Raw genomic sequence first — 22,322 nt, 5'->3', positions numbered from 1 at the left:
CAATTTTTTCTAGTATAGATCTGCATGTTAACTGAGCCCTAGCTCTTCAGTGTTAAATCTGAAGAGTCAGCAACCAGAAAAATGTGTAACCAGTAGCAGGAGGTGGAGGAAAAGAGATTCTCTGGAGGCAGCCCCGATGGAGCTGCTCCACATTATGTGCATAGGAGTGCACTGCTTACATGTGAGATGCCAGTCTGGTGAGAGACTGTCTCCCGCTTCCCCCAACACCCAGCAGAAGAGCATTCCCTGGAGCCTGCCGCAGGATTCGGCTGATTCGGCAGATGTGCTGTATGGCATCCATGAAAAGCACAAGCTTCAGCTCTGGGTTATTGACTTGATTGTACTCCTCCAGGTAATCCTCAATCACAACCTTCAGCTGTGGGCAGAAACAGTCCATTGTGGCTACCAGATAAAAGCAATTGTGAGGGAGCAGGTGGTTATTTGTAAGCACAGCCAGGCTTCTGGGAGGGCAGAGCCTGGTGCTCTGCAGGATCTGGGAGCAGCTGCCTTCCTCAGTTGCTCCCCAGGAGCTGCTTGTGGGGAGGTGATGGCTCCCTTTGCTCCATACTCCTATAGGAACTGCCATTGGACTGGACCGCGTTTAGCCAGCGGTCGTGGCAGCAGCTGCTAAACAGTCATCTTACTTAAACTAATTCAGGCAAGTGACTAAGTTCTGCTGTTCTCAATGGTACTGTTTGCCTGGAGAAACAGCAAGGCAGTGTTCAAAATAAAATAACTTATGGCTGCCTGATCGATGCTGTTCTAGGGCCTCCCTCTGGGAGAGTTTCCTTGCTCTATATCTGACCACTGCCTGCTGCATCCTGTGGTTAGGATCCTGGCTGGAAAGGGCAGGTGCTGGAAGAAAACCCTGCTGGCTGTAGATGAGTACAGAAACACACTCCTCTCCTGGCCCAGCCAAAGCACAGAATAGCTGCAGGAGCAGTCTCTCCTGTCCTTTCCAGGGCACTCTCCAACAGCATCCTCAGACCAGGGCAGGAGATGAAGTATGAAGACATCTGGGATTTGGTCCTACCCCCTCACCAATCTCACTTTGAACCTGGGCAAGCAACATCAGCTGGAATTCGTACAGTGCTGAGATCCCTGCCTAGATGCCAAGTCTTGCACGCATCAGTGGACTGTGCAGCAGCTTGTTAAGTCTGGCTGTCTCAGTTGTGCTCACCTCAGTGGGGAACAGGCCTACCTATTTTGCAAAAGAGACTGGAAAGCTCAGTTAATTACCAGTCCTTGCCACAGAGCTATAAGCGAAGCAACGACAGAATAATCATCTGTTTCTGATAATGAGTGCAAAATGCACTGCTCATTGCCTCTGCTTAATTATCACTACCAAAGTATTCGCAGTATCTTCTCCAACAGAGAATCTGGCAGTAATGTTAATTACTTGTAAAGGTCAATTGTGAAGTCTTTAATGGCAAAAGTAGTATTGTTTGGGGGTAATGTGCCATTTATTTCCAGCAAATTCCAGTTTTCAGTCCCAAGTGCAGCTCATTTGGGAGATTTGGTATAGCAGGCTGCCCCCAGGATGGCAATGCAGAGACAGCTTGTTCCACCTCAACTTCCCATTGCACCAAACGCAGCTGCCATCCATATCTGGGGTAGGATTTCACAGGAGAGCTCTGGAAGGGTTTGTGATTCCAGATACCTTCAATTCAAGCAGCCTCATGGTTACTATTAACTGTTTTACTTTGTTTGCAGAAGACGTGGGAGAACTATGATCACATCATCATGATTCCCAGGGTCCTTACCTTTTCCTGGCTGTTGATTGCTTCGTACAGTTTGATATTGGCACCTGGCTCCATGAAGTCCCCAAACAGAACAGGCTGGGAGGGGACGACCTCCTCAAAAGTGGTGCCTAACTCCTCCATCATACTCTTCATCAGGCTGTCAAACCAGGTCCGGTCCTCCTTGCTGACCAGGCGATCACAGAAGACCCGGCAACTCTCGTGGTACCACAGTCTCAGCAGGTGTAGTTTGTCCTGGTAGGAAATCCCAGCAAAACAGCCCCGTGAGAGAAGCAGAGAAGTATTAAGAGCCTTGCTGGCAGGAAAGCTGGTTCCTGCCCTGCATGTGGCCAGCCTCACTCCTGCTAGAAGGCAGCTGGAGTGGAGAAAGAACTGGGTGGAGGAAGCTGCATTCCCTTCTCATCTCAGAAACAACCCTTGTCAAAACAGCTGCTTTGCAGAGAGCTCATTACAGCTCCAGCTAATCCTCCTTTTATTTGTCCATATGTCAGGCTTTCTTTGAGAGATTTAAATTTCATGCTATTTGTCCTTATCTTTCCCCCAGTTTTACCATTTTCAGAAGTTCTTTTGGTTTTTGAAAATGTCCTTTTATTCAGGTGTAACACAGAACCACAGTCCCAAGTAATTCCTGTGCTAAGTCAATCCCACTGCCTAGGCTGCAGCCAGAGCAAATCCGCAGGAGAGCCGAAGGGACAGAAGCCTCCATGGCTCCAAGCTGCTAACAGAACACCACCTCTGCCCCTGCATGGTCCTCTGTCTGGTCCCCTATTGCTCCATCCAGCCCTGAGTGGCGGGGCTGTGTTGTACTGACTCCCTACGGCCACTCACCTGTTTCCATGCTAGGGAAGGGCTGGGGTCTGTTTATTCCTGGTATGAAGCAATTTAGACAAAGGGAACAGTACCAAAACGCAGCTTCAACATGACATTGAGGCCTGTTTGCAGGCCTGTCAATGAGGCCTGAATGGGAATATTTCTGGTCTTCCCCTGGGTGGCATGGCTGTGCTGATGGGAGGACTCACCTTGATCTTGCTGGGCTCAACCATGAGCATGCCCTGGAACACCTTGGAGAGGTCTCTCAGGTTGAAAGTGTAATGAGACTTTGTTGGTGTGGGCAGCAGCTGGGATGTGATGGTCAAATACATACGGATAGTGGCATCAACCAAGGGCTCGTTCAAGTCTTTGACTGCAAGTGCTCCTGCTGCAGAGACAGAGGAAGATGGAGAGGATGCCAAGGTGGTGACTCTGGGATGAGAAAGTCCTAGCAGTGCAGACAGATGGCACTGACTTGGCCAGTAACACCCTTTTTTTTCTGCTTTCTTATCAGAGACTGTGTGGGGACCCAACCAAGCACCTGCTCACTGCAGTGGACAGCTTGCCAATGAGTTTCCCACCCAAAAGGAACCAGATCTGGGGAAGGAAGAATGCATCACAACAATTCTACACTGTTAAGACTCCATGAGCCCTGGGAGAGAGGAGACACTTCCAGGTAGGTAACTGCTGCCTACCTGAAATACTCCAGATAGGTTTTCCTTCTCCCTCCTTGTACTCAGTGGTGTCTCAGCTACTTTTAAGCTAGAAGGTTTCAGTGCCCTCTTAGCTAAACTGCCTTGCAATTCATTGAGCTCAGCAAATGCAAAACCACTGAGAAATAATTTCTTATGCAATAGTCTGCCAAGATTTAAACACAGCTGCCAGTTTTAGAGCAGAAAATACTTTTTTTTTTCCCCTCCCAATCAAGTTCATTACAAACACTCCTGAGGAAGTAGAGCTCTGTGACACCCTAGCATTCTGCACTTTTTTTTTTTTTGCCTTATTTCCAAAATTCTTTAATTTATTTTTAAATCACAGCTAGATGCTTCAGTGTGCCCCTGAGCTCACAGTCAGGTACTGACGCTTGTGAATATTGCAAGCACTCAGAAAGCTCTGCTTTGCTTCTCTTATAGCCCACTATTCTCACTCCTTCCTACTAGCAGATTTACAGATGAGGGCACATTTGCAAAGATGATCCTAAATTCCCACCCTGTCAAATATAAGAGCGGACTCATTTAACTCCAAATGAACCCTTTTTTTCTGGGTGGCTGTAGCACCATGTGTAGATCCTCCTTGCTCAGCTGTCCACAGGCTGCAGCAGATGGAGAGTAACAGAAGGCTCTACTTCCACAGAAGGCTGTTGTCTGGGCAAGTGTGTCTGTCTGCTGAAAGCACAGGTAAGCTATGCCATGCTGTGCCCACCAGCTTGTTCTGTTCACAGTCTCTCTCTCTCATATCTTTCTGCCCTTACTTACGCACTGGATCTCTGTAACTTCTTTCTCCTAGGAGTCCAGCTAGAAAAAGACAGAAAACCCGAGTTACTGCTTTACTTGCCGAGGTGAAGGTTATCTGCATCATCTATCACAAACAAAATCCTCTTTGAAAGGCTTAGGCTATGGCATACCTTAAGAAACTGAGAGCTAAAGTTGAAGTTTGTTATTTGCACCAGCAGAGTTTGGCTCTAAGACTAAACAGTGTACGAGCTCTCTGTCTGCTAAGATTCAAACAACACTTTCCCAAAAGCATCTTCAAGCAACTAATGGAAGTTCCAGCTTTCAACACTTTGATCAGATCATAAATGTTAATTCCCCAGCTTTCTGCCTCCATTACCACTGAGCTGACCAGCAACATGAGGAGCAGGTGGCAGTCATCTGCAGAACTTACCCATCCAGCTGCCAAGGATGGTGGAGAAGATAGTCTTCTTGCTGCTGTCCTCCATCTCCGTGAAGGAAAGGCAGTTGAAATGGCGGGTGAGGCGTGGAGTGACAGGATTCCTTCCCCCTCCCGGAGGTCCCATGGCACAGACAAAATTAATATCTACCAGCTTCCTAAAAGTACCTTGAAGAGTGAAAAATCAGGAACAAATGTTAAGTTGCAGCTAAAAACCCTTGCCACAACTCTTCACAGCAGGTGTGCATATCTATCAGCATGCCAACTTTTGGCAAGAGTGCTGGGCAAAGGACCTGGCTCATACCGATCTGTTTCCTGTCGTACCAGCCCCCCTGGTCCATCCACTGCCGCAGCAGCTCAATGGGTGGCTGAGCACCGTATTTCTCCAGCATAGGCATGTTCAAGTCATCAATAAAAAATATGAAGTAATGCCCAACCGGAGGCCCGAATACACCCTTCCGCCTGTAAGGAGAAAAGCAGTGTAAGGACACAGAACAACTCCTATTGCAAAGGTCCTCCTAACTTGATCCAAAAGCAGTTTTTTCTCCAGAGGCTTCCTGGGTCAGCAGTTTCCGCTGTCCTTACACTTACACTCCATACATCCCTTTATACAGACCTTTGCATGGAAAAGATCCGGAGCAACGATTGACACACTGGCTTCTTTCCAAACACAAGTGAAATTTTGTCTACTTATGCACAAATGTCAACGAAGAAACGGGTGCAAACAAAAGCAAAGCTTGAGCCCATGAATCTGTTGGAAACGTCAAACCAATGGCTGCTCAGGGAAGAAAAAGGGAAGCTGCTAACTATGGGGAGTGGGACTGGGGGTTAGCAGCCACATTTTCTCCCCTTATTAGTTTCTATAAAGATCCCACACCAGAGTTTGTAAACACCTGTGCTGTGAAATTTAATATTTTGGGAATAACTATAATTGGAGCAACTTTTACAGACCCTTACTAATCCTTCTCACTTTCTCGCCTTTGTACCAAGTTATTACTGGCTCTCACCATCCCTCCTCAGATTTGCTGTGTCCTATTTTTTATCCACAGCTGTAGGTGCTCAAGGCCTCTTCAGGTCTTGAGATGAAACTAAATGGCCAAGCTGACAGAAACACTGACCTCAGCAATACTGCCTTTGCAAACGCAGAAACGAAACTTGCCTCTTATCCAGTTTGCTGTCAATGAGATCCTGGGTTTGGTTGGCAGAGCTGCGTGCTGAAAACATCAGGAAGTGGGTGACATATCTGAGAGGCAAGTTCTTCAAAAGCTTGTCTGTAATTGTGAGGGTCTTCCCCGTGCCAGTGGGACCGATGCAGAGCACCTAGAAGTACAATTAGCAATGCAGCACAACCGCAGGCAGTCCGTCTGTGTTTCCCAGCTCTTAGACATTTGCTGGAGGAGATGCAGGTTACTGCTCACTCAGGCATTCGAAGGCTGGGAGAGGACAGAAGGCTTGCTTCTGCAGTAAGGACAGCTGTTCAAGGGAATGGGTCTCTTTGCGTGGAAGGAATCTAATCAAAGTATGAAATGGAACCACAGGAAACAGGTAAAGAGAGGTGGTGACGGGCTATTATTGTGGTGGGGAGGGGATCTACCAATCACTCCATTTTGATAGAACAACTGAGAGTTGATATTCCTTTCTGGCACTGGCATGGTGCTTGAGGACTGAATGTGCTTAAGCATAGCTTTTGAGCAGAGAAATACAAACCCATGACAGTGGGAAATAATCTAAAGGTAGCAGGTAGCTATTAGGTTCTGATTGCCCTGGGAGAGGAAAAGGTGTCCCTGTTGAAGAGAACAAGGTTGAATCAAAAAATCAGAGACAAGGCTGGGCACATACTGGCTTACGGTTGGTGAGCAACAGTTCCAGCAGATGGGCCATTCGGACTGTGTTCACCGTGGGCACAATAATGTCACAGAAGTTGGTATCGGGAACCATGGTGAACTTTGCTGTAGAGTCCAGCCACTTCTCCCAGCACACCTGAAAAGTACGGGTGTTTTTAGACGGGGTGGTTGCATCCCCATAGGAATAGGAAAACAGTATTTCTCCTGTGTTTTCCCCATCACAGCTCTTTGTGTAGTAGCTGAAATTCTGATGAGGAATTCAGGTTTCCAGCCCCTCTGTCTAGTCTTGCCACCTGTACCTTTCTGTATGGCAACACTTGTGAATGTCTGCCTCATTTCCTTTGGGAGGGAGGTAGCCCAAGAGTTAGAGACCATTGCCTCAGCAGCAACGTTCCTGCCCTCTATTCTGAAAACTGGGATCAAAGGGGGATGGAGCACTTGCAGTATCTGCAAGAATGGGAATTGTGTCCTAAGCTGACCTACCCTGTAAGTGGCCCCATGGCAGAGGGTGAAAGAGGGCTTAGCTGGGATCCCATCTTCATGTTTGCACTCAGGCACACAGAGGTTTTGTACTTGTACAAGACAAGGATGACTTGTGCTAGAATCAAGTCACAGACTAACCTCCCAGAAGCCACTATACAAGTGCAAGAAAATGTGCATTCCTGACTACCCCGTGTGGCCTTCCCACAGAGATCATGCTGGCAATTTTTGTTAGGCATCTGATGCTCACGTGGGGTTCTTTGCTCCAAAAGAAGGGGAACCATTTTTCCTTTTTTAATTTTTTCTTTTTTTTTTAATTCTTTCAGCCCACGGGCTTGTGACTGTCAGTCAGATGGGCCCTGCATGCCCTAATGATCTGCTGTCTCCTGTAAAAAAGATGGCATATTTGTCTGTCTTTTTCCTCTGCCACACTCTACTGTACACAGCTCTTCCTCTATTGTGCACTGCCTTCTAACACAGACAGACCTTTCCATCTGAGCTTCTCCCTGTCCTCCTGCAGCAGCCACACTTGTAGATCCCTCTCCTGAGCACTGGCAGAGGCACTCAGGTCTGAATTGACCAGCCCTTGGCTCAGATTTGAAGGATCCGCTTCACAGCCCTGAGGGCAAGAAATTGCCTTCTTCCTTTAATGAAAAGCTTGATTTCACTTTAAGCATCCTCACTTGGTTCCTACAGGACTTTCTTATTTTTCCTTGATGAGAAGATCCTACCAAATCTTGCAGTACTGTGTTGCTTCCTGGTCCCTCCCCCCAGATTTCTGAGCTTGAAGTTGGAAGTGTTTTACCTCCCTAATGACTTCTTCATCCAGATCATTTTCAGCACTGCTAAGCCCAGCATCGTACAGTTTATAGTCATAAACCAGTCCTTCTTCTGGGAAAAGTAACTGGATCTGTGGGAATAAAGCTGTGGTAAGCCTGGCTGCCACTCAGCTAAATTCACATGAGGATCTGCACTACGGCAAAGAAGACTTTAGTAATGGGATGCTGCCCAGACCAGAGAGGTTAGGTCTCTGTCCCAGATCTTCCAGCTCCAGGGGTCCCTTGAAGTTTGAAGCAGAGCTGGTACATTGGATCCCAAGAAGCAGCGCATCCAAAGCCTCCAGGCATTCAAGAAGCTCTGACTTCCATTCCTCACTACCAATTCCTCTATAATGAGAGAGGATCTGCTTTGCCTCTACTCACCTTTTCCTTTGCCATCTTCTTCCTCAGCCACAAGCTGAAGGCCACGCGGCCTTGGGAATCTCCAGTAGCACCCACACTCCAGACCAAGGCAAATATAAACCAGGGTTCAATCAGCTCTTTGATACGAGCTGACTTTTCCTGGGGAATCATCCTAATTCCCTGGGAAACAGAGAAGAGCAGAAGTAAAATTCTCAGGCACGGTTAAGGTACACAAAAACCAGACTCTTCTTAATGTGCTTTTAATTCTATTCAGCTTCTATGTATCTTTTTCTAGCCAGTTTTTCACATGCCTTGTTAATGTATTCTGTGGATTAAAACTTGTTGTTTCATTGGTGTACTTGAGAGACTCGTCTCGCTGAACTAATATCACTCAACAGGAGCTTGGAGAAGAATTTAGTGTCTGGTTTTTAATTTGAAAGTTGTCCAGCCTTCTCAATACTAATTCTTAAAGGACCTGCAATCCGAAGTGTATTGCTGCTTAGCTCTGATCTCTGCTTTCCACTCATTCTCCAATTCCCTCTGCTATAAATAAAAGCGAGCCTCTTCCCTCCAGCCTGGTAGGCATGGAGCTTATCTTTTGCTCTTTCAGTGGGCAAAACATAATCCTTCCAGGTTGTTCTGGTTTTGTTAGTGAGGGGGGGCCTAAGGTGGTAGCTTCTGTAGGAAACTGCTAGAAGTTGTTCCCCTTTGTTTAGTGAACTCGGCTGGGCCTAGGGCGGACCCACTGCTGGCCAAGGCTGAGCCGATTGGTAGCAGAATGTCCCGTGATAACGCCTCTGCGATAATGTATTTAAGTAGGGGAAAACAGGAAAAAAAAAGGAGAAGATGTGAAGCAGCTGAGCAGGGGGCAGAGAGGGGGAGGCGCGAGCCTCATGGGCCTTGCAGGCCTCACCCTCTGGCCTCCCATCAGGCGGCTGACTGGGCCCAACTGGGCCCAGCCCAGCTGCAAGAAGTGGAGAGGAGATGAGAAGTGAATAAGATGTAAAAAGGATCCTGAGAGGCGTCTGCCAGCCTGTTGTGAGGAACGGCTGCAGACGCCAAGGTCAGTGAAGAAGGAGGGGGAGGAGTAACGCGGCTCCTGGCCAAGATTCCTCTGCAACTCGTGGTGAAGACCATGGTGGAGCGGGTTGTCCCCCTGCAGCCCATGGAGGTCCACAGAGGGGCAGAGATCCACCTGCAGCCCGTGGAGGACCCCACACCGGAGCAGGTGGAGGCCTGAAGGAGGCTGTGGCCCGTGGAGGGCCCGCTGGGACAGCTGTTCTAGAGGGACTGCACCCCGTGGAAGAGATGACCCACGCCGGAGCAGTTCCACGAAGGACTGTGGCCCGTGGGAGGGACCCCACGCTGGAGCAGAGGAGGAATGTGAGGAGTTCTTCCCCCAACGATGATACAGTGGCGTAAAACAACGCGTGATGAACTGACCGCGACCCCCATTCCTTTCCCCCCACCGTGCCGCTCGGGAGGGGAAGGTGGTAGAGATAATGTTAAGCCCGGGAAGAGGGAGGCGTGGGGAGAGGTTATCTTGTTCCCTGTCTCATTCTCCTGCTAATTTTAGAAATAAATGAATGGTTTTCCCCAAGTCGAGTCTGTTTTGCCCGTGACGGTAACTTTAAGGATTTCTCCCTGTCCTTATCTCAAACCTCGAGCCGTTTTCCTTATATCATCTCCCCCTGTTCTCTCGGAGGGTGGGGGGAGTGAGAGAGAGACTGCGTAGTCTGGTCCCGATCGGGGCTGAACTACGACACAGGTTTACCTGTGCTTTGCAGGATGCTGTATTTTCTGCCACATAGATGAGCTACAGCATGACCTTTCTGCATCAGCACCTTGTTCTCTAGTGACTAACCCTCTGCATGACTTAGTGCCCTTAAGAGTTAGAGGCACACACAAGTGATAGTGATAGAGGTTGCAAAATCCTACCTCAATGGGAATGAAAGGCTGAAACAAACATTCCAAGAGCATGAGGAGGCTCCTTGTGAGGTTACTGTCTGTTGAGGCAATTATCTCCTTCACAGACGTCCGGACAAAGCTGATGGCCTCCTATAAGGAGAGGTAGGAACAGGTCAGTGTCACCATCCAACACATTTGACTTCGCTTTTACCTTCTAGGGTTCTGGTTTCTCCACACCTCGCTGCAGGCTACATTTAGCAGGGAGGGTATGACTGAGAACGCTGCCATTTCCCACTGCATCCTGAGTACCACTGTTTCGACTGAGGAGAAGCATGTCAAACCCCTTGCTTTAGTCTTAACCACAAGAACCTCTGCACCTGCCTTTAGGTTTTGTGCAACAGTGACACACATCTTGTATCATCACTGCTGTTAAATGGTTTGCTCCCTTCAGAGCTTTCCTTTGCATCCCTGGGTTATTCAGTAAAATAGTGGCTTAGCAGTAGAGCAGAAATAACAAGACTTGTTCTTACAACTTTCTCCCTGGAGTAGCTCCACTATAAGCAATGGAGCTGCACCAGGGATTATTTTGTCCAGAAGATTATTTTAAAATGAAATTAAACAAACTCTAATGACCAGTAAGACTAAGTCACATCTGTGGGGATCAGTGATTAACCTCTATTAAAGCCAGGACATTCACAGAGTAGTTTGCGTACTGGTAGTCTGAAGTGTTCCCACTAAAGCATTTAAATCCAGGCCTTGGCAAGTCTGGACTAGTTGGTATCTGAGCAGACAAGCTCCAAGCCATGGAAGGGCTGGAACAGCACGGTAGCTCACCTTGAGGAATTTCCTGAAGAGAGATGCTAGTTGCTGTGAGAAGGGCTGTATGACGCCTGGGATTTTTTTCAGCCAGCATTCAACAAAGGGCTCCAACCCCAAGATGCTGGGTTCCAGGTAAACCATGCCGCAGCGGGAGACTGTGGCAGGGGAAGCAACAGCCAGATCTTGGACTTCAAACATCATGGTCATGCTCTGGAAATTGCAAAATGAGAGAAAGTAAGGATCTTTTAGCATATTTTGGTGAAACTGAAATCTTTCCCTTTGTTGCGTGAGCCCTCTTTTTGTTACATTTGTGCAGCACAGCAGAGGTCTGGCCAGCACAGGGCTGCTACTGAGACACCAGTTTCCACACAAGTCGATCACAGGCATCAAGTAGAATCTAAAAGGCAAGTCTGTTCCACGAGGGAGGAAGGACAACAGATAACAGGCAGCAAAAGCAGGATGGATGAGTTACCTCTGTCAGCTTGATGATTTCTCCTGAGCTGAGACACAGCTTCTTATTGTCATCTAGCACTGTGTTCATGTTCTCAATCCACAAAGCATCAACTGGCCCATCAAACACGTACCACTTCTTGCTGGCGTCAGTGGCTGCAGCTCCCCGTCGGATGAGTGAGGACAGGATCCCATCTGTCCTGAAAGGTGGGAGGAAGGCAGGGCTTGGCCCATTCTGGTTTTGTTGAAATCAGTGGCAAAGCTTCCACCATGTAAGGCAACAGAGCCAGGATCTTATCCTGGTTCACGTGCCTAAGGACACCTGTGCCTCACTTGTTGATGAGCTGCACAAAGCTCATCTCATTTTCTCTTTTACTGAGACATACATCTCAGCCTGAGTGGCACCATGAGACAATTTCTTTTGGCATTAGGATCCGGACTTCATGTCATCTAACTATAAAATACCAAGCTTCCCCTTAACATCTCTGTCCTCAGTGAAAAGCAAAGAGGCCTTGCTAAGCATCCAGTTCAGGTCATATGCAGATTATCTGTTCTCTGGAGGTGCCTCTTTCACCAAGTGTAACAGGAGACTCAGGACAGCTACTCTGCTAATTCAGATGCTTCAGCTGGGTAACTATAGGTTAGGAGGATGAATCCAGGCTAAAGGGCATGACTCTACCCTCTTTGTAACTGAAGTTGCCCATCCTCAGCTGTCTGTGAACCCAGGTGGTGCAGAAGCAGGTGAACAGGAGAGCAGACACACAAGGAGTGCTGGCTCTTGACAGCAAGAACTTAATCTGTACATGGAAACCTGGAATGTAATTTCCATTCAGGCCCTGGATGCTACTCCCATTATTAAATAATTACTTGCTATTTTTATAGTGCTAGTGAATTCCAGGGTATTGTTACTGAGATCAAGGGGAAAACAGTCTGTTCTAAAGCTCAGCTGATTAAAACAGATGGATTTGTCTGTAAATACATGTTACATAGCTGCTGTATTTTTCTGTCATGTTGATGTGCCTGCCTGCTGCCCTTGGGTAGTGTCACATCATAAATAAACTGTTGTGCTTAACTGGAATATCCTATAAAATGTCCTTCAGTAAAGATGCACCAGAGCCCAGACTGGGAAGCTCTGGGTCTCAGCATCAGTAACATTTACTTGTTTGCACTTTTCCTAGAGGCAGTCAGTTTCATATTTATTTAGTTTCCCTGGTTTTACAGAACACAGTCTTTAGCTTTGCCCCTGAGCAAGTGGTGGGTGACAGGCCAAAGGGAGATTTAGACAGCTTCTCACACCTTAGCTTCTGGATAAAGTGAGCTGCAAAGTCAACCTCAGGTCACATACGGAAACATAAGCAGTAGGATGTTGCTGTCACGGGGGCAAATGGGTTACTGGTTCTGGCTTCCTAACCACGTAAGCAAGCAGGAGCCCTGGTAACAGGAATGAAATGCCCCTTTATGCCTGAAAGTCATCCCTCACCATTCAAGACCACCAGTATATTTATACAGAACAGGTCAAGAGCGCAGCAGAAGCAAGTATTTTTAAGCTGCTGTATCTTAGAGCAGAGGCATGTGCTCCAAAGGAAATGAATTATTCCTTGTTACACAGCTAATGCTGCCAGCTGAGCTGCAGTAACTGTCTGGGCATGTGCTGGCAGTCAGGCCAAGCGCACAATAAAGAATGTCAGCTTAAACGCTGTGACTGGCTATTGTAGCTTGGTGAGGATAAGGACTTGATCACTTCTGCTTTTATGCCACTACTCTAAATAGTTTTGAAGAGAAGACACTCAAAACCAGAAAAGGTTTCCCATCTGGAAGGAAGGAAAGCAGGTTTTGTACTTTACCACTCATGCGTTAGCAAGTTGAACTCTCCATAAAGCTGGCCCATTGTGATGGATTTGGGATTCAGTACAAAGTAGCTGACTGCTTCATAATTCCCACCACTGGCTGCAGGCTGACCTTTCAGTGATGTCATTGCAGCTGCCAGGACTTCATAACACTGCAAAAGCAGGAGAGCAAGAGAGTTAACTGCCATGGCTTCATAACAACAAAGCCACTTGCTCTCACAGCAACTGCATTCTAAAGACAGTGGGAAAGGAAATGCAGTGAAGGATAATACCATAGTAAGGAGATGCCTGCCTGCATTTACAGCAATAAAGATTTCCCATGCAAGCAGCCTGAAGCATCTTGAGATGTCAAAGTATGTCTCAGCCTTAGAAATTTGAAGCAGACCTAATAAACTTCAGTCTAATCTCCCAACTTGAAAGCGTGAGCTACTAATATACTTCCCCATGGCTATAAATCAATACTAAAAGCATCTTGGTCCCCTGATTTCCATCTGAGATAAGCTGAAAATGCCAGCGTGCGAGTTTTCTGTGAAGCTTAACCCTCTGCATCACTAGGTACACAACGGTTTGCTGGGGCCAGCACATGTCTCAACCTTACCTTTGTCTTGCCAGAGCCTGTTGGCCCCACTAGCATAAGGCCATGACGAACCACAGTGGTTTCATAAAGCTGGATGCACTTAGTCACAAAACCTGTAGAGGAAGATGATGAGGAGTGGGTCTGGGACGAGCTGTCTCTTTCGTAGGGCAGAGCACTGGACTAAAAGCCCAGGCCCAGAGGGAACTTGTGGAGAGCCTTTCCCCTCACCATCAACATCCTTCAGATTCTCTTTGATGCAGGATTTGCGAATGGCTTCTTCCAAGATGCCATAATCAACAGGCTCTTCTCTGATCCTGGGAAATAAATCTGAGACAATACCACTGAAGAGCTTGAGGTCGTCCTGCAGGAATTTGGGTACGTTGGCATCCCTGATAGCCCGCAGGCAGATCAGCTCCTACAAAGATTTAAGAACTCAGAACTTCAAAGATCCTGCCTCTCTTTTGTGGTTGCAGAAAAGGCCATGACAGTGTCAAGTATAAGCACATTTACCTCATTCATAGTAGGATTCTCTCTTTTGAGGTTGCCAGCTGTTGAGATGACAGTCTTCACAGCTCTCATCCCAAAATCATAGTGGTCCTGGAAAAGGCACAGAGGAAACAATATCATCGGACACAGGAGCATCACCTAAAAAAGAGTGAGTCTATGCATGCACTCAGTTAGCAGGTAAGAAAAGAAAAATGAGAGTTATGCCTTCAGAACAACTGCTCCTTCATCCACCTCTGCTCTCAGGATCCTTCAAACAACTAACTAGTCCTCAGCTGTACAGACAAAGGATGAGGAAGATGAGAAAAACTGGATGATGAAAAATCCTAGATGGAGGAAGAAGTAGGCAGGGCTGCTTGGCTCAACTGTTGTGCCATTGTAACTCTTACTAGGGCTGAGGTGAATGCAAGTCCGGTCACAGGAGGAGAAATGAGAATTAGAAAGGAGGGAGGTAGACAAAGAATGGGTATTGCAACCTTTTTGTGCTATCACAACGCACCAAGAGAGCCATCCAGGTACTTTGTGCCTAGGCTGAGACAGCCTCACATTTAAAAAACATTCACAGACATTAAGGCATCTACCTGGGTGCTGAGCTGCTCTGACAATAGTTTGAATGTTGTGGTGATCTTCTTTGCAAGGACTTTGGCTTCATTAAACCCAAAGGAGTAGAGTGAGATCTCGGCAATCATGGAGTAATCTGGGACCATCATAGCCACAGGACGAAAGAGAGCCTGAAACATACATTTACAACACAAGATCAAACCAGTGTTGGTTTTTTTTTGCTTTTACCAGAAAACTGAAAAGGCTGAGTATCTATCACAGACTGTTCAGAGGACATAGCATGAGTGTGCTGTGCACCTGTGAGGGTAGCATCCCTGCAGACTGCAATCGGAGGAGTGCCATTTGCTTACAGATGTGATTCAGATCTCAAAATGATCCTAGACTTTCCAAAAGCACCACATGCTAATCCTTGTCATAGACACACTGGTGGTCTGGGTAGCATCCAGCACCTGTATTGCCTTTCCTTCTGTCTACGCAGTCTGCCCTCCTTACCTTCAGGTTATCAGGCAGTTCAGTACGCCCAGCATACCCTGGGTTCATTGTGATGAAAACTGCACAGGATGGGACCAGTGGGATCTCTGTGCCTTCAAATATGAAGCGGTCCACCTAGGAAATGAAAAATCTGTTAATCCTCAAAGAACAGAGCCTGACCTGCAAATTAAATAATGTAGCAAAATCTTTCAAGAAGACAACAATGGCTTTCAGTAGTTAAATTATCAAGCATGGACACATACAGCTCCCCACAAGTGTAGTGATTCAATCTGGTCCCACTTCAGGAATCCAGTATTACCAGCAGTATTTTTCCCTGTTTAAGAAACTGAGCTCATGGAAGATTTACTGATAGGATATAACTTTTTTTTTTTGGCTCTTGAACAGACTTCTATCCCTCCAGCTGTAAACAAACATCTTTCCATTTATTTTGCACTAGAGTTTGACCTGAATTAATTCGTGGCAGAGAGGGCAAAGAGAAACCTAAATCCTTTTTAAAGCTGTGTAGGTAGTAATTTCAGATGGGGGATAAAGCAAAGCAGAAGAATTCATGGAGAGCAAGTTTCTAATTCCAAGCTAAAGTCAAGGAGATTCAGGTCTTAACCCCTCTGAGTCTCCAGAGAACAAAGCAGAGGCTGGCTGCTAGACTGGCTGACAGCCGAGTCTCCATGTAAAGCCAACAATTCACTTTATGTTGCAGCTCTGTGCGTGCATGAGTATGCATTTTTCTGCACATATTGGGTTTTGTGAATCCACTAAAGCTTGGATAACAGAGTTAGACAAATGTGATGCTGAGCAACTCATGGCAGAACACTGGCTGCCTTTATCACAGCTCCAATTTGTATCAGCTTAGTGGATCTGTACTGGAGAGAGTCTCCCACACCAAAGTCTGCTGGCACTCCAGCTCAAGCTGAGATGTACTTTGGCCTGTGAGAGTGTGGGCAACTGTGGCAGCACAGACTAGGGTGAAGTTACAAAACCCATCCAGGATGCTGACTGTGTAGTGGCTTGATATGATGTGCCACAGTCAAGGCATTACTCATGCGTCTCCAAGCTCAAGTATGTCTGTGTGAGTTGCCCCTGAGCGGTGAAGCTGGTCCTCCATGAAGACGTATGCAAAGACAAGGACTTGCCTAGGCTAGCTCAAGCGGAGGTTTTTTTTGTCTGCCTTTGCATCCACATGTTCATTACGTACCCTTTGCTGCTGTGCTTTCTGAATGGTTGTGATCTGCTGGGCCACCACAGACAGCACCTCAATATCAATGCGGTTGAATTCGTCAAAGCAAGCCCATGCGCCAGAGCTAGGCAAGGAAGGAGAAATGAGAGGAGTCAGGAACATCACACAGGAGCAAACTTGCAGTCAAAAGTTCAGCTAGATTGAGAAATTACAAATCCACACATTGTAGAGGCAGCACAGAGACAAGAAGTGAACCTAAAAGGCCCCTAACATCCCACAGCAGATAGTGGCACAGCCGCAGTGTACTGGAACAGTGGAAGGGGCTGTAGCCCCTCACCTTGACTATACATCCCAGGCCAGGTGATGAGTGAGAAGGTGCACGGTCCCTGCAAGACCATGCCTGGCATAAATTCTGTGTGTTACAGATTTGGGCTTGAAAGAGGTGTCATGTTGAATTCCTGTTTTGTACCTGAGCTATAAGTGCAGCAGATACAACTTAGACGTCACTTAAATACATTTTTCAGAGTTTGGAAGACTATATATAAAGCTGGAAGCATGCATATGAGGAAGGTTATCTTCCCACAAGACATGGTTTAAGAAAGAAGTGAAATCACTTACAAAGAAAACATCTGAGTATCGGCTTTTGTTGGAGTGACTAATTCAGATTCACCAGTGTGCAACAGACTAATTGGACCAGCTCTGTTTGAAATGTAGAGAAGAGAGAAGCTTCTCTGAGAGGATTCCTCAGGGCTTAGAGCAGTCTCTCCTGGCTGCCCAATTTTGGATACACTCAGCAGATTCTCTCCTTCTTAATCTTAAGTAGCTTGTGAGCTGAATCTCAGTCCAATATGTATGATATTAAAACAAAGGCCAGAGCTCCAAACATTTGCACAGGTTTCTAATTAGGATTGATGCAAAGCATTTTAATTTTGCCTTAAATGAACAGGATCTTTTTTTGTCTTTTTTTTCCTTTCTTTTTAATTGGCTCAACTGTCTCTTCCGTCTGTCAGGAATTTTGTAACTTTGCTCATTCTGTGACAAAGTAACCCCCTTACTCTGGCTTTGCTTGCTCTTCTGGGCTGCTAGGAAAAACACCCACCAATTCCCAGTGGCCAGTATCCCTGTATCCTACCCACTCCTTGATAATGACGACACACATATTTCATCGTACCTGGCTAGTCCCTTGAAAAACTTTCCCATTGCCATAAAGTCAAGTTGGTCGGAGCAGTTGAACACTACAGTTTGGATCGCTAGCGCTTTACCCAGGTCTTTTGTTGTTTCTGTTTTGCCTGTTCCTGCTGGTCCTGCAGGAGCTCCTCCAAATTTCAGGTGCAGAGCTCCTGTAAGTGTCAGATAACACCTACAACAAAGAAGAGACCAGATGATGAAAAGCATTTCTACTACTGATTTTAGTAAGGGAGACATATGATCTATTCAGATGGAGACAGGTAGGAATCCATCCTTTATTATTCTGCAGAACTGCTTAGATATGCAGCACTCTGCAAAGGAGTGAGCTATGTGGCCTTGATTAGTATTCACGGGGCCCTGCATGGATAAATCCTTCTGCCACTGGCTACAAATTCACTCTCCAGAAAAAGGACAGTCACAAAAGGGTAAAACTATTATTGCTGCTGCATATTCTAAAGTCTAGATGCCCCTATCTACTGGTTTGTAGAATTGCTCCTTAGCTAGCAGGTGGGCATTTTATATGAGTCAGAACACTACATGAAGAATTAGGAGAGTGAAAGCAATCAGTCTGAGCGCTGATCACTAGCAATACAGTAGAACCAACACCAGGGCGTCCCTATGCCCTCACCTCAGGTAGTCCTTTATTCTACAAACGGTTTCTATTTACCTACATTAAGCAGTAATACCAGCATTGTCAGATCCTTGGTTTAATCTCCAATTAGGCTTGTTCATCCAGGGGAAAAAAAACAAACAACCAAACACTTGTTATGCAGAAAACAATCTCCTTACCTGTCAGTGAGGGGTGTGATAACCAGACGGCCACTGTTCCCCAGATATTCATAGCCATAGATAAATTCTGCATTGACAGCTCTGACATACAGGTCCCCCCTCGTCCAGTAGTATCTAATGATGAGTGAACACAACATCAGAAGGATAAACACTGGCTGGCAGACAATACAGCAGCTCACAAGGCTGCAGCCTGCAGGTTTGGAGACCTGCAAGTAATAGGATTTCCCTCTCGAGAGCAGAAAGGATAATGTAACATAACAGGGTGGACAGGAGTTCTCACAGGACCTGAAATTTGGCGTTACATCAACCATCGCACTCCTCCTTGGGCAGGAGCATGCTCTTTCACAGTGAGGCTGTGAAACACCGCAGTTTAGCTTCGTCTATATTGCCAAAGCGGACACCATCAAAACTAGGTCTGTCTCAGATGCCTTAGAACTGGCATCCTTAGCAGACTTCAATCCCACTCCTCACAGGGATGTTAGAGGCGACTCAGGAACACTGCTTACAGACTATGCAAACTCTTGTTTCCATTTGTCATGGACATGGCTGATGGGTAAGGAGAATGAAGACTGGCCAGGGAGGCCAGGTGAAGTTCAATAGCTGTGATTTCTACCTGAGCTGGGAGATCCACTCAAAATCATTCATGCTTGTCACATTCTCCTCAATCAGCTTTGCTGCAACATCCTTGGCGTGGACCTCTATCACAATAAGGGCTGACAACACTGCTCGTTGCATCTTAGACAATTTTCCACGGACCAGGGCAACCAAATCGTCCAGCTGGGTAAGGAAAAGAAAGTACTCTGAAGCAATCCACATCCCAAAGACCACAACGCAGTCAAGTTTATGGCATGCTAAGACCAGATCGCAGGCTGTGCCCAGGCAACTTCTGCCTCTTCTCTTATCAGAGATATAAATGACTGCTCAGAAAGCAAATACTGCTTAGGGCTCGCTCAGAGCTGACTTTTGCCTTACACCATTACCATGTTCAGGTGAAAAGAAAGAGTTACAGCCACCATGGGGCCCAGAGCTAATATCTCTCAGGTATTAGGTGCGACGAGATGCACAGAACAGATATGAAGGATGCAGTTTCACTTTGATTTCTACTGCCCATCATTTCAGTTCTCCCCGACCTCTGACTTCTTGGGTGACACTGCCTTCTTTCTATCTTCAAGTAATGGTCATACTATCAGTTCTGTACATGATTTGAAGTTTATGATGACAAATATCCTAATGATTAAGATGGCAAGAACCTGTTTGTTAACCTGTTTCTGAGCTGTGCTATGCAGGACTGTGTCTCTGTTTCTCCCAGAGTATTGTCTTGGCTCTATTTATAAGTTATCTAAGGTCTGATGATTGAAAAGTCTCAAAAATCTCACCCTTACTCTGGTTTTTGTACCTGAGTACTCAGCTGTGGGAAAAGCCTGCTGGACAAATCTCCAGCTTCCAGAGCTTCAGACACTTCCTTTGTCCAAAAAATCTGGCAGCCAGCAATGACCACTTGTCCTGGCCATTGCAAGACCCATGTAGTACGTGGAGTCTTAAAAAAGAAAAAAAAAAAAGGTGGTAAGACAATGATTTTTTAAAATGTATTTCTACATGTTCCTGCTCTGACATGAATCTGTGAGACCCAAAAGAACGTTTCCCTTCCTCTGGCCTGTTCTAACTTTCCTATTTTCAAATTTTCACACTGAGTAGAAAACAGTAACAGAAATATCTGAGGCCCTTTCTTTTTTCAGCCTTTCTCCCTCCCTAGACCCAAACAAATAAAAATTTAGATTTTCTACCAGCATAGCTTTTACAAAGAAACCAGAGCCAAAATGCATCCCCTGCACATTGACTGAAATCAATAGTTCACAGTGCCTTAACTGCCTTTACCAGCCCCTAGCATACTCTTGTGTGAGACATGAGAGCTGAAGAAGACAAAAGAGGGTAGATCCTTACAAAGAGGAAGCTGCTTGGGGAGAGAAATAGAAATGGATTCATACAGGGTTGTTCTAAGATATTGGCAAGTGTTCTGCGGCTGTTAAGTGAGTGTGCAGGGTTTGCACTCTTCTGGATCATTAGCTGCTTGCTCAATTGTGCATTCTGCACTTGATCCACACACAGTTGGATTAAAAGCTGTATTTTAAAACTAGGAGAATATCACAAATTCATCAGCCCCATCACTGGTGACCTCTATGGCAAGCCTAGAACCAAGACATCAGAGACTTGCCGGTCTGTGATAAAACACTTACCTCTGGATAAACAAGAATTGATCTTTCTATGTAGTCCCGTACACTGGCCTTCATGGACTTCTCAACTTCCAGGAGCCAGTCCTCCACATTGTCAGTGGGATAGATGGGAATAAACAGCTTCACCTCTTCTCCTTCACCAGAGTACATGTGTGTGATTTGTAGGTCCTCCTGGAACAGTAGCTAACGGAAGAAGCGCAACAGGAGATGTGAATGGAGGATTCCCTTTCTATCCTTGCCTTCCTGCCCCTGGGGGACAGCCAGGCGGTAGTGGTGTATGCTCATTATACATCTGGCACCAAACTTGGTTGTCAGTAGTGTGCGAAAAATGTGCAAAATGACCTCTCCAAAAAATGGAGGATGATTGGATGAAAACAAGAGATTCACATCGCTGGTTTCAGTGGAGGAAATCAAACTATAGGTAGAATGAACATTTCTCATTGCCTGTCTAGGATTCAACCCCTTGATTCCTGTTCAATTCTGTAGATTCAAATCATTTCCCATGAGGTCACAGTGCCCAGTTTTAAAAGCAAAATTTTAACAGCGTCTCCAGTGCCCCAGCATATCACTGAAAGTCCCCTTATTTATTCCAATAGCTTTGCACCAAGTTTCCAGTTCAATTTCCGTTCTATTTTCCCAAGCTAATGACTAGGAGATTGGTTTTAGTCTCTGAGTATTATGGTGGTGTGAGCTGTGACTAGCCACGGAGTCTGAAGTCTATTAGGAATAATAAAGAGGAAAAATAGCTGGGTTAATCCCAGCTCCTAAGTAGGGATGAAAGCAGAAACTTAATTCAGTTCAGGCTTGTTCACTTGTCCCTCCTGAGACTGTTAGCAAGAGAAGGATTCCATCCTAACCAGGTGCCTGCGAGTAGACAGCTAAGTCTGAGCTATTTATCCCGGCTTCCACGGTGGGATGGACAGACGTCTGCAGAGGGACTGTCCTCTCTTCCTAAGATGGGTATCTAAGTCGCCCTTTGTAGATGCCTATTTTCCCCCCATTGTCTAAAAAGCAATTGAGGGTGCCCAGTCCAAGGCAGACATGTGGCTTCGAAATGCCTAAAGTGAGGTTGCTTGAATCCCACTCCAGGGCAGGCAGCACCTTGCAATGCCTACACACAGTTACAGGTTCCCAGGAGACCCATTTCCACACAGCAGAATGTGAACACTCCTCCAGATCTCAGCACACCTCCAAGTTCCCAGGACACCAGCTTCCCAACAGTGGGCCAAGCCACTATGGGTCTTGCTTTGCCTACCTGTGCAATGTTCTCAAAGCATTTGCGGAGGTGAGGTTGTACAGCAGTGGGGTCTTTTGTCTGAGACAGTATTTCCAGCAGCTCATCATCTGAAAGGAAGTAGAACCTAGAAACACAGAGCAAGGCATGAGGGGAGGCTCCCTTTACTGTGGCATCAGGGGCTAAGCCCTGACAAGACAGGAACAAGCCTATTGCTAGAGACACTGGTTCTGATTGCTCACAGATCTCTGTATTTGTGTAGGAGAGTAGCAGCTACAGTCCAGCCATCTACCTTTCTGCAAAGAGACTTCTCCGTCTGCAGAAGTCAGTTATTCCCATGCAAAGTGGGTTTAAATAACTATCAAAGAAGTATTCCTTCAGGAATAAGGGATGGAGTTACATGGAGGTTTTCATTTTACTCCATCCTTTCTAGACAAATCACGAGGCACAGATATGCAATGATGCTACCAGGCTGCTCTTAACTCACAACATTTGTGTCTGCCTGTTTTCTCCCCATCAGATGGCAGCACTGAAAGGCGCAGCCTTGCTTATGTTTGCAGTCTTATGACAATATCCTAAGCTT

General features: G+C 46.3%; 1 protein-coding gene across 1 annotated transcript in view; it reads right to left on the bottom strand.

The window, feature by feature from the left end:
- Positions 1-22,322, bottom strand: part of DNAH1 (dynein axonemal heavy chain 1) — a 72,748-nt gene that overhangs the window by 22,873 nt on the left and 27,553 nt on the right. The window contains exons 23-48 of the mRNA XM_086756027.1: positions 21,761-21,866; positions 20,509-20,688; positions 19,671-19,811; positions 18,888-19,051; positions 18,275-18,388; positions 17,469-17,657; positions 16,316-16,421; positions 15,124-15,237; positions 14,652-14,801; positions 14,077-14,163; positions 13,795-13,981; positions 13,588-13,679; positions 12,987-13,141; positions 11,165-11,342; positions 10,708-10,902; positions 9,904-10,023; positions 7,987-8,145; positions 7,590-7,694; positions 6,300-6,440; positions 5,620-5,780; positions 4,765-4,922; positions 4,455-4,628; positions 4,046-4,084; positions 2,780-2,958; positions 1,764-1,994; positions 180-376 (exon numbers count right to left, since the gene is read on the bottom strand). Coding sequence (XP_086612153.1) covers positions 180-376; positions 1,764-1,994; positions 2,780-2,958; positions 4,046-4,084; positions 4,455-4,628; positions 4,765-4,922; positions 5,620-5,780; positions 6,300-6,440; positions 7,590-7,694; positions 7,987-8,145; positions 9,904-10,023; positions 10,708-10,902; positions 11,165-11,342; positions 12,987-13,141; positions 13,588-13,679; positions 13,795-13,981; positions 14,077-14,163; positions 14,652-14,801; positions 15,124-15,237; positions 16,316-16,421; positions 17,469-17,657; positions 18,275-18,388; positions 18,888-19,051; positions 19,671-19,811; positions 20,509-20,688; positions 21,761-21,866 — 3,822 coding nt within the window. The remainder of the gene's footprint in view (positions 1-179; positions 377-1,763; positions 1,995-2,779; positions 2,959-4,045; positions 4,085-4,454; positions 4,629-4,764; positions 4,923-5,619; positions 5,781-6,299; positions 6,441-7,589; positions 7,695-7,986; positions 8,146-9,903; positions 10,024-10,707; positions 10,903-11,164; positions 11,343-12,986; positions 13,142-13,587; positions 13,680-13,794; positions 13,982-14,076; positions 14,164-14,651; positions 14,802-15,123; positions 15,238-16,315; positions 16,422-17,468; positions 17,658-18,274; positions 18,389-18,887; positions 19,052-19,670; positions 19,812-20,508; positions 20,689-21,760; positions 21,867-22,322) is intronic.

The sequence above is a fragment of the Chlamydotis macqueenii genome, chromosome 10, assembly GCF_036417535.1.
Source record: "Chlamydotis macqueenii isolate bChlMac1 chromosome 10, bChlMac1.mat, whole genome shotgun sequence".
NCBI lineage: Eukaryota > Metazoa > Chordata > Aves > Otidiformes > Otididae > Chlamydotis > Chlamydotis macqueenii.
This window is presented reverse-complemented; position numbering and strand designations above follow the sequence as displayed.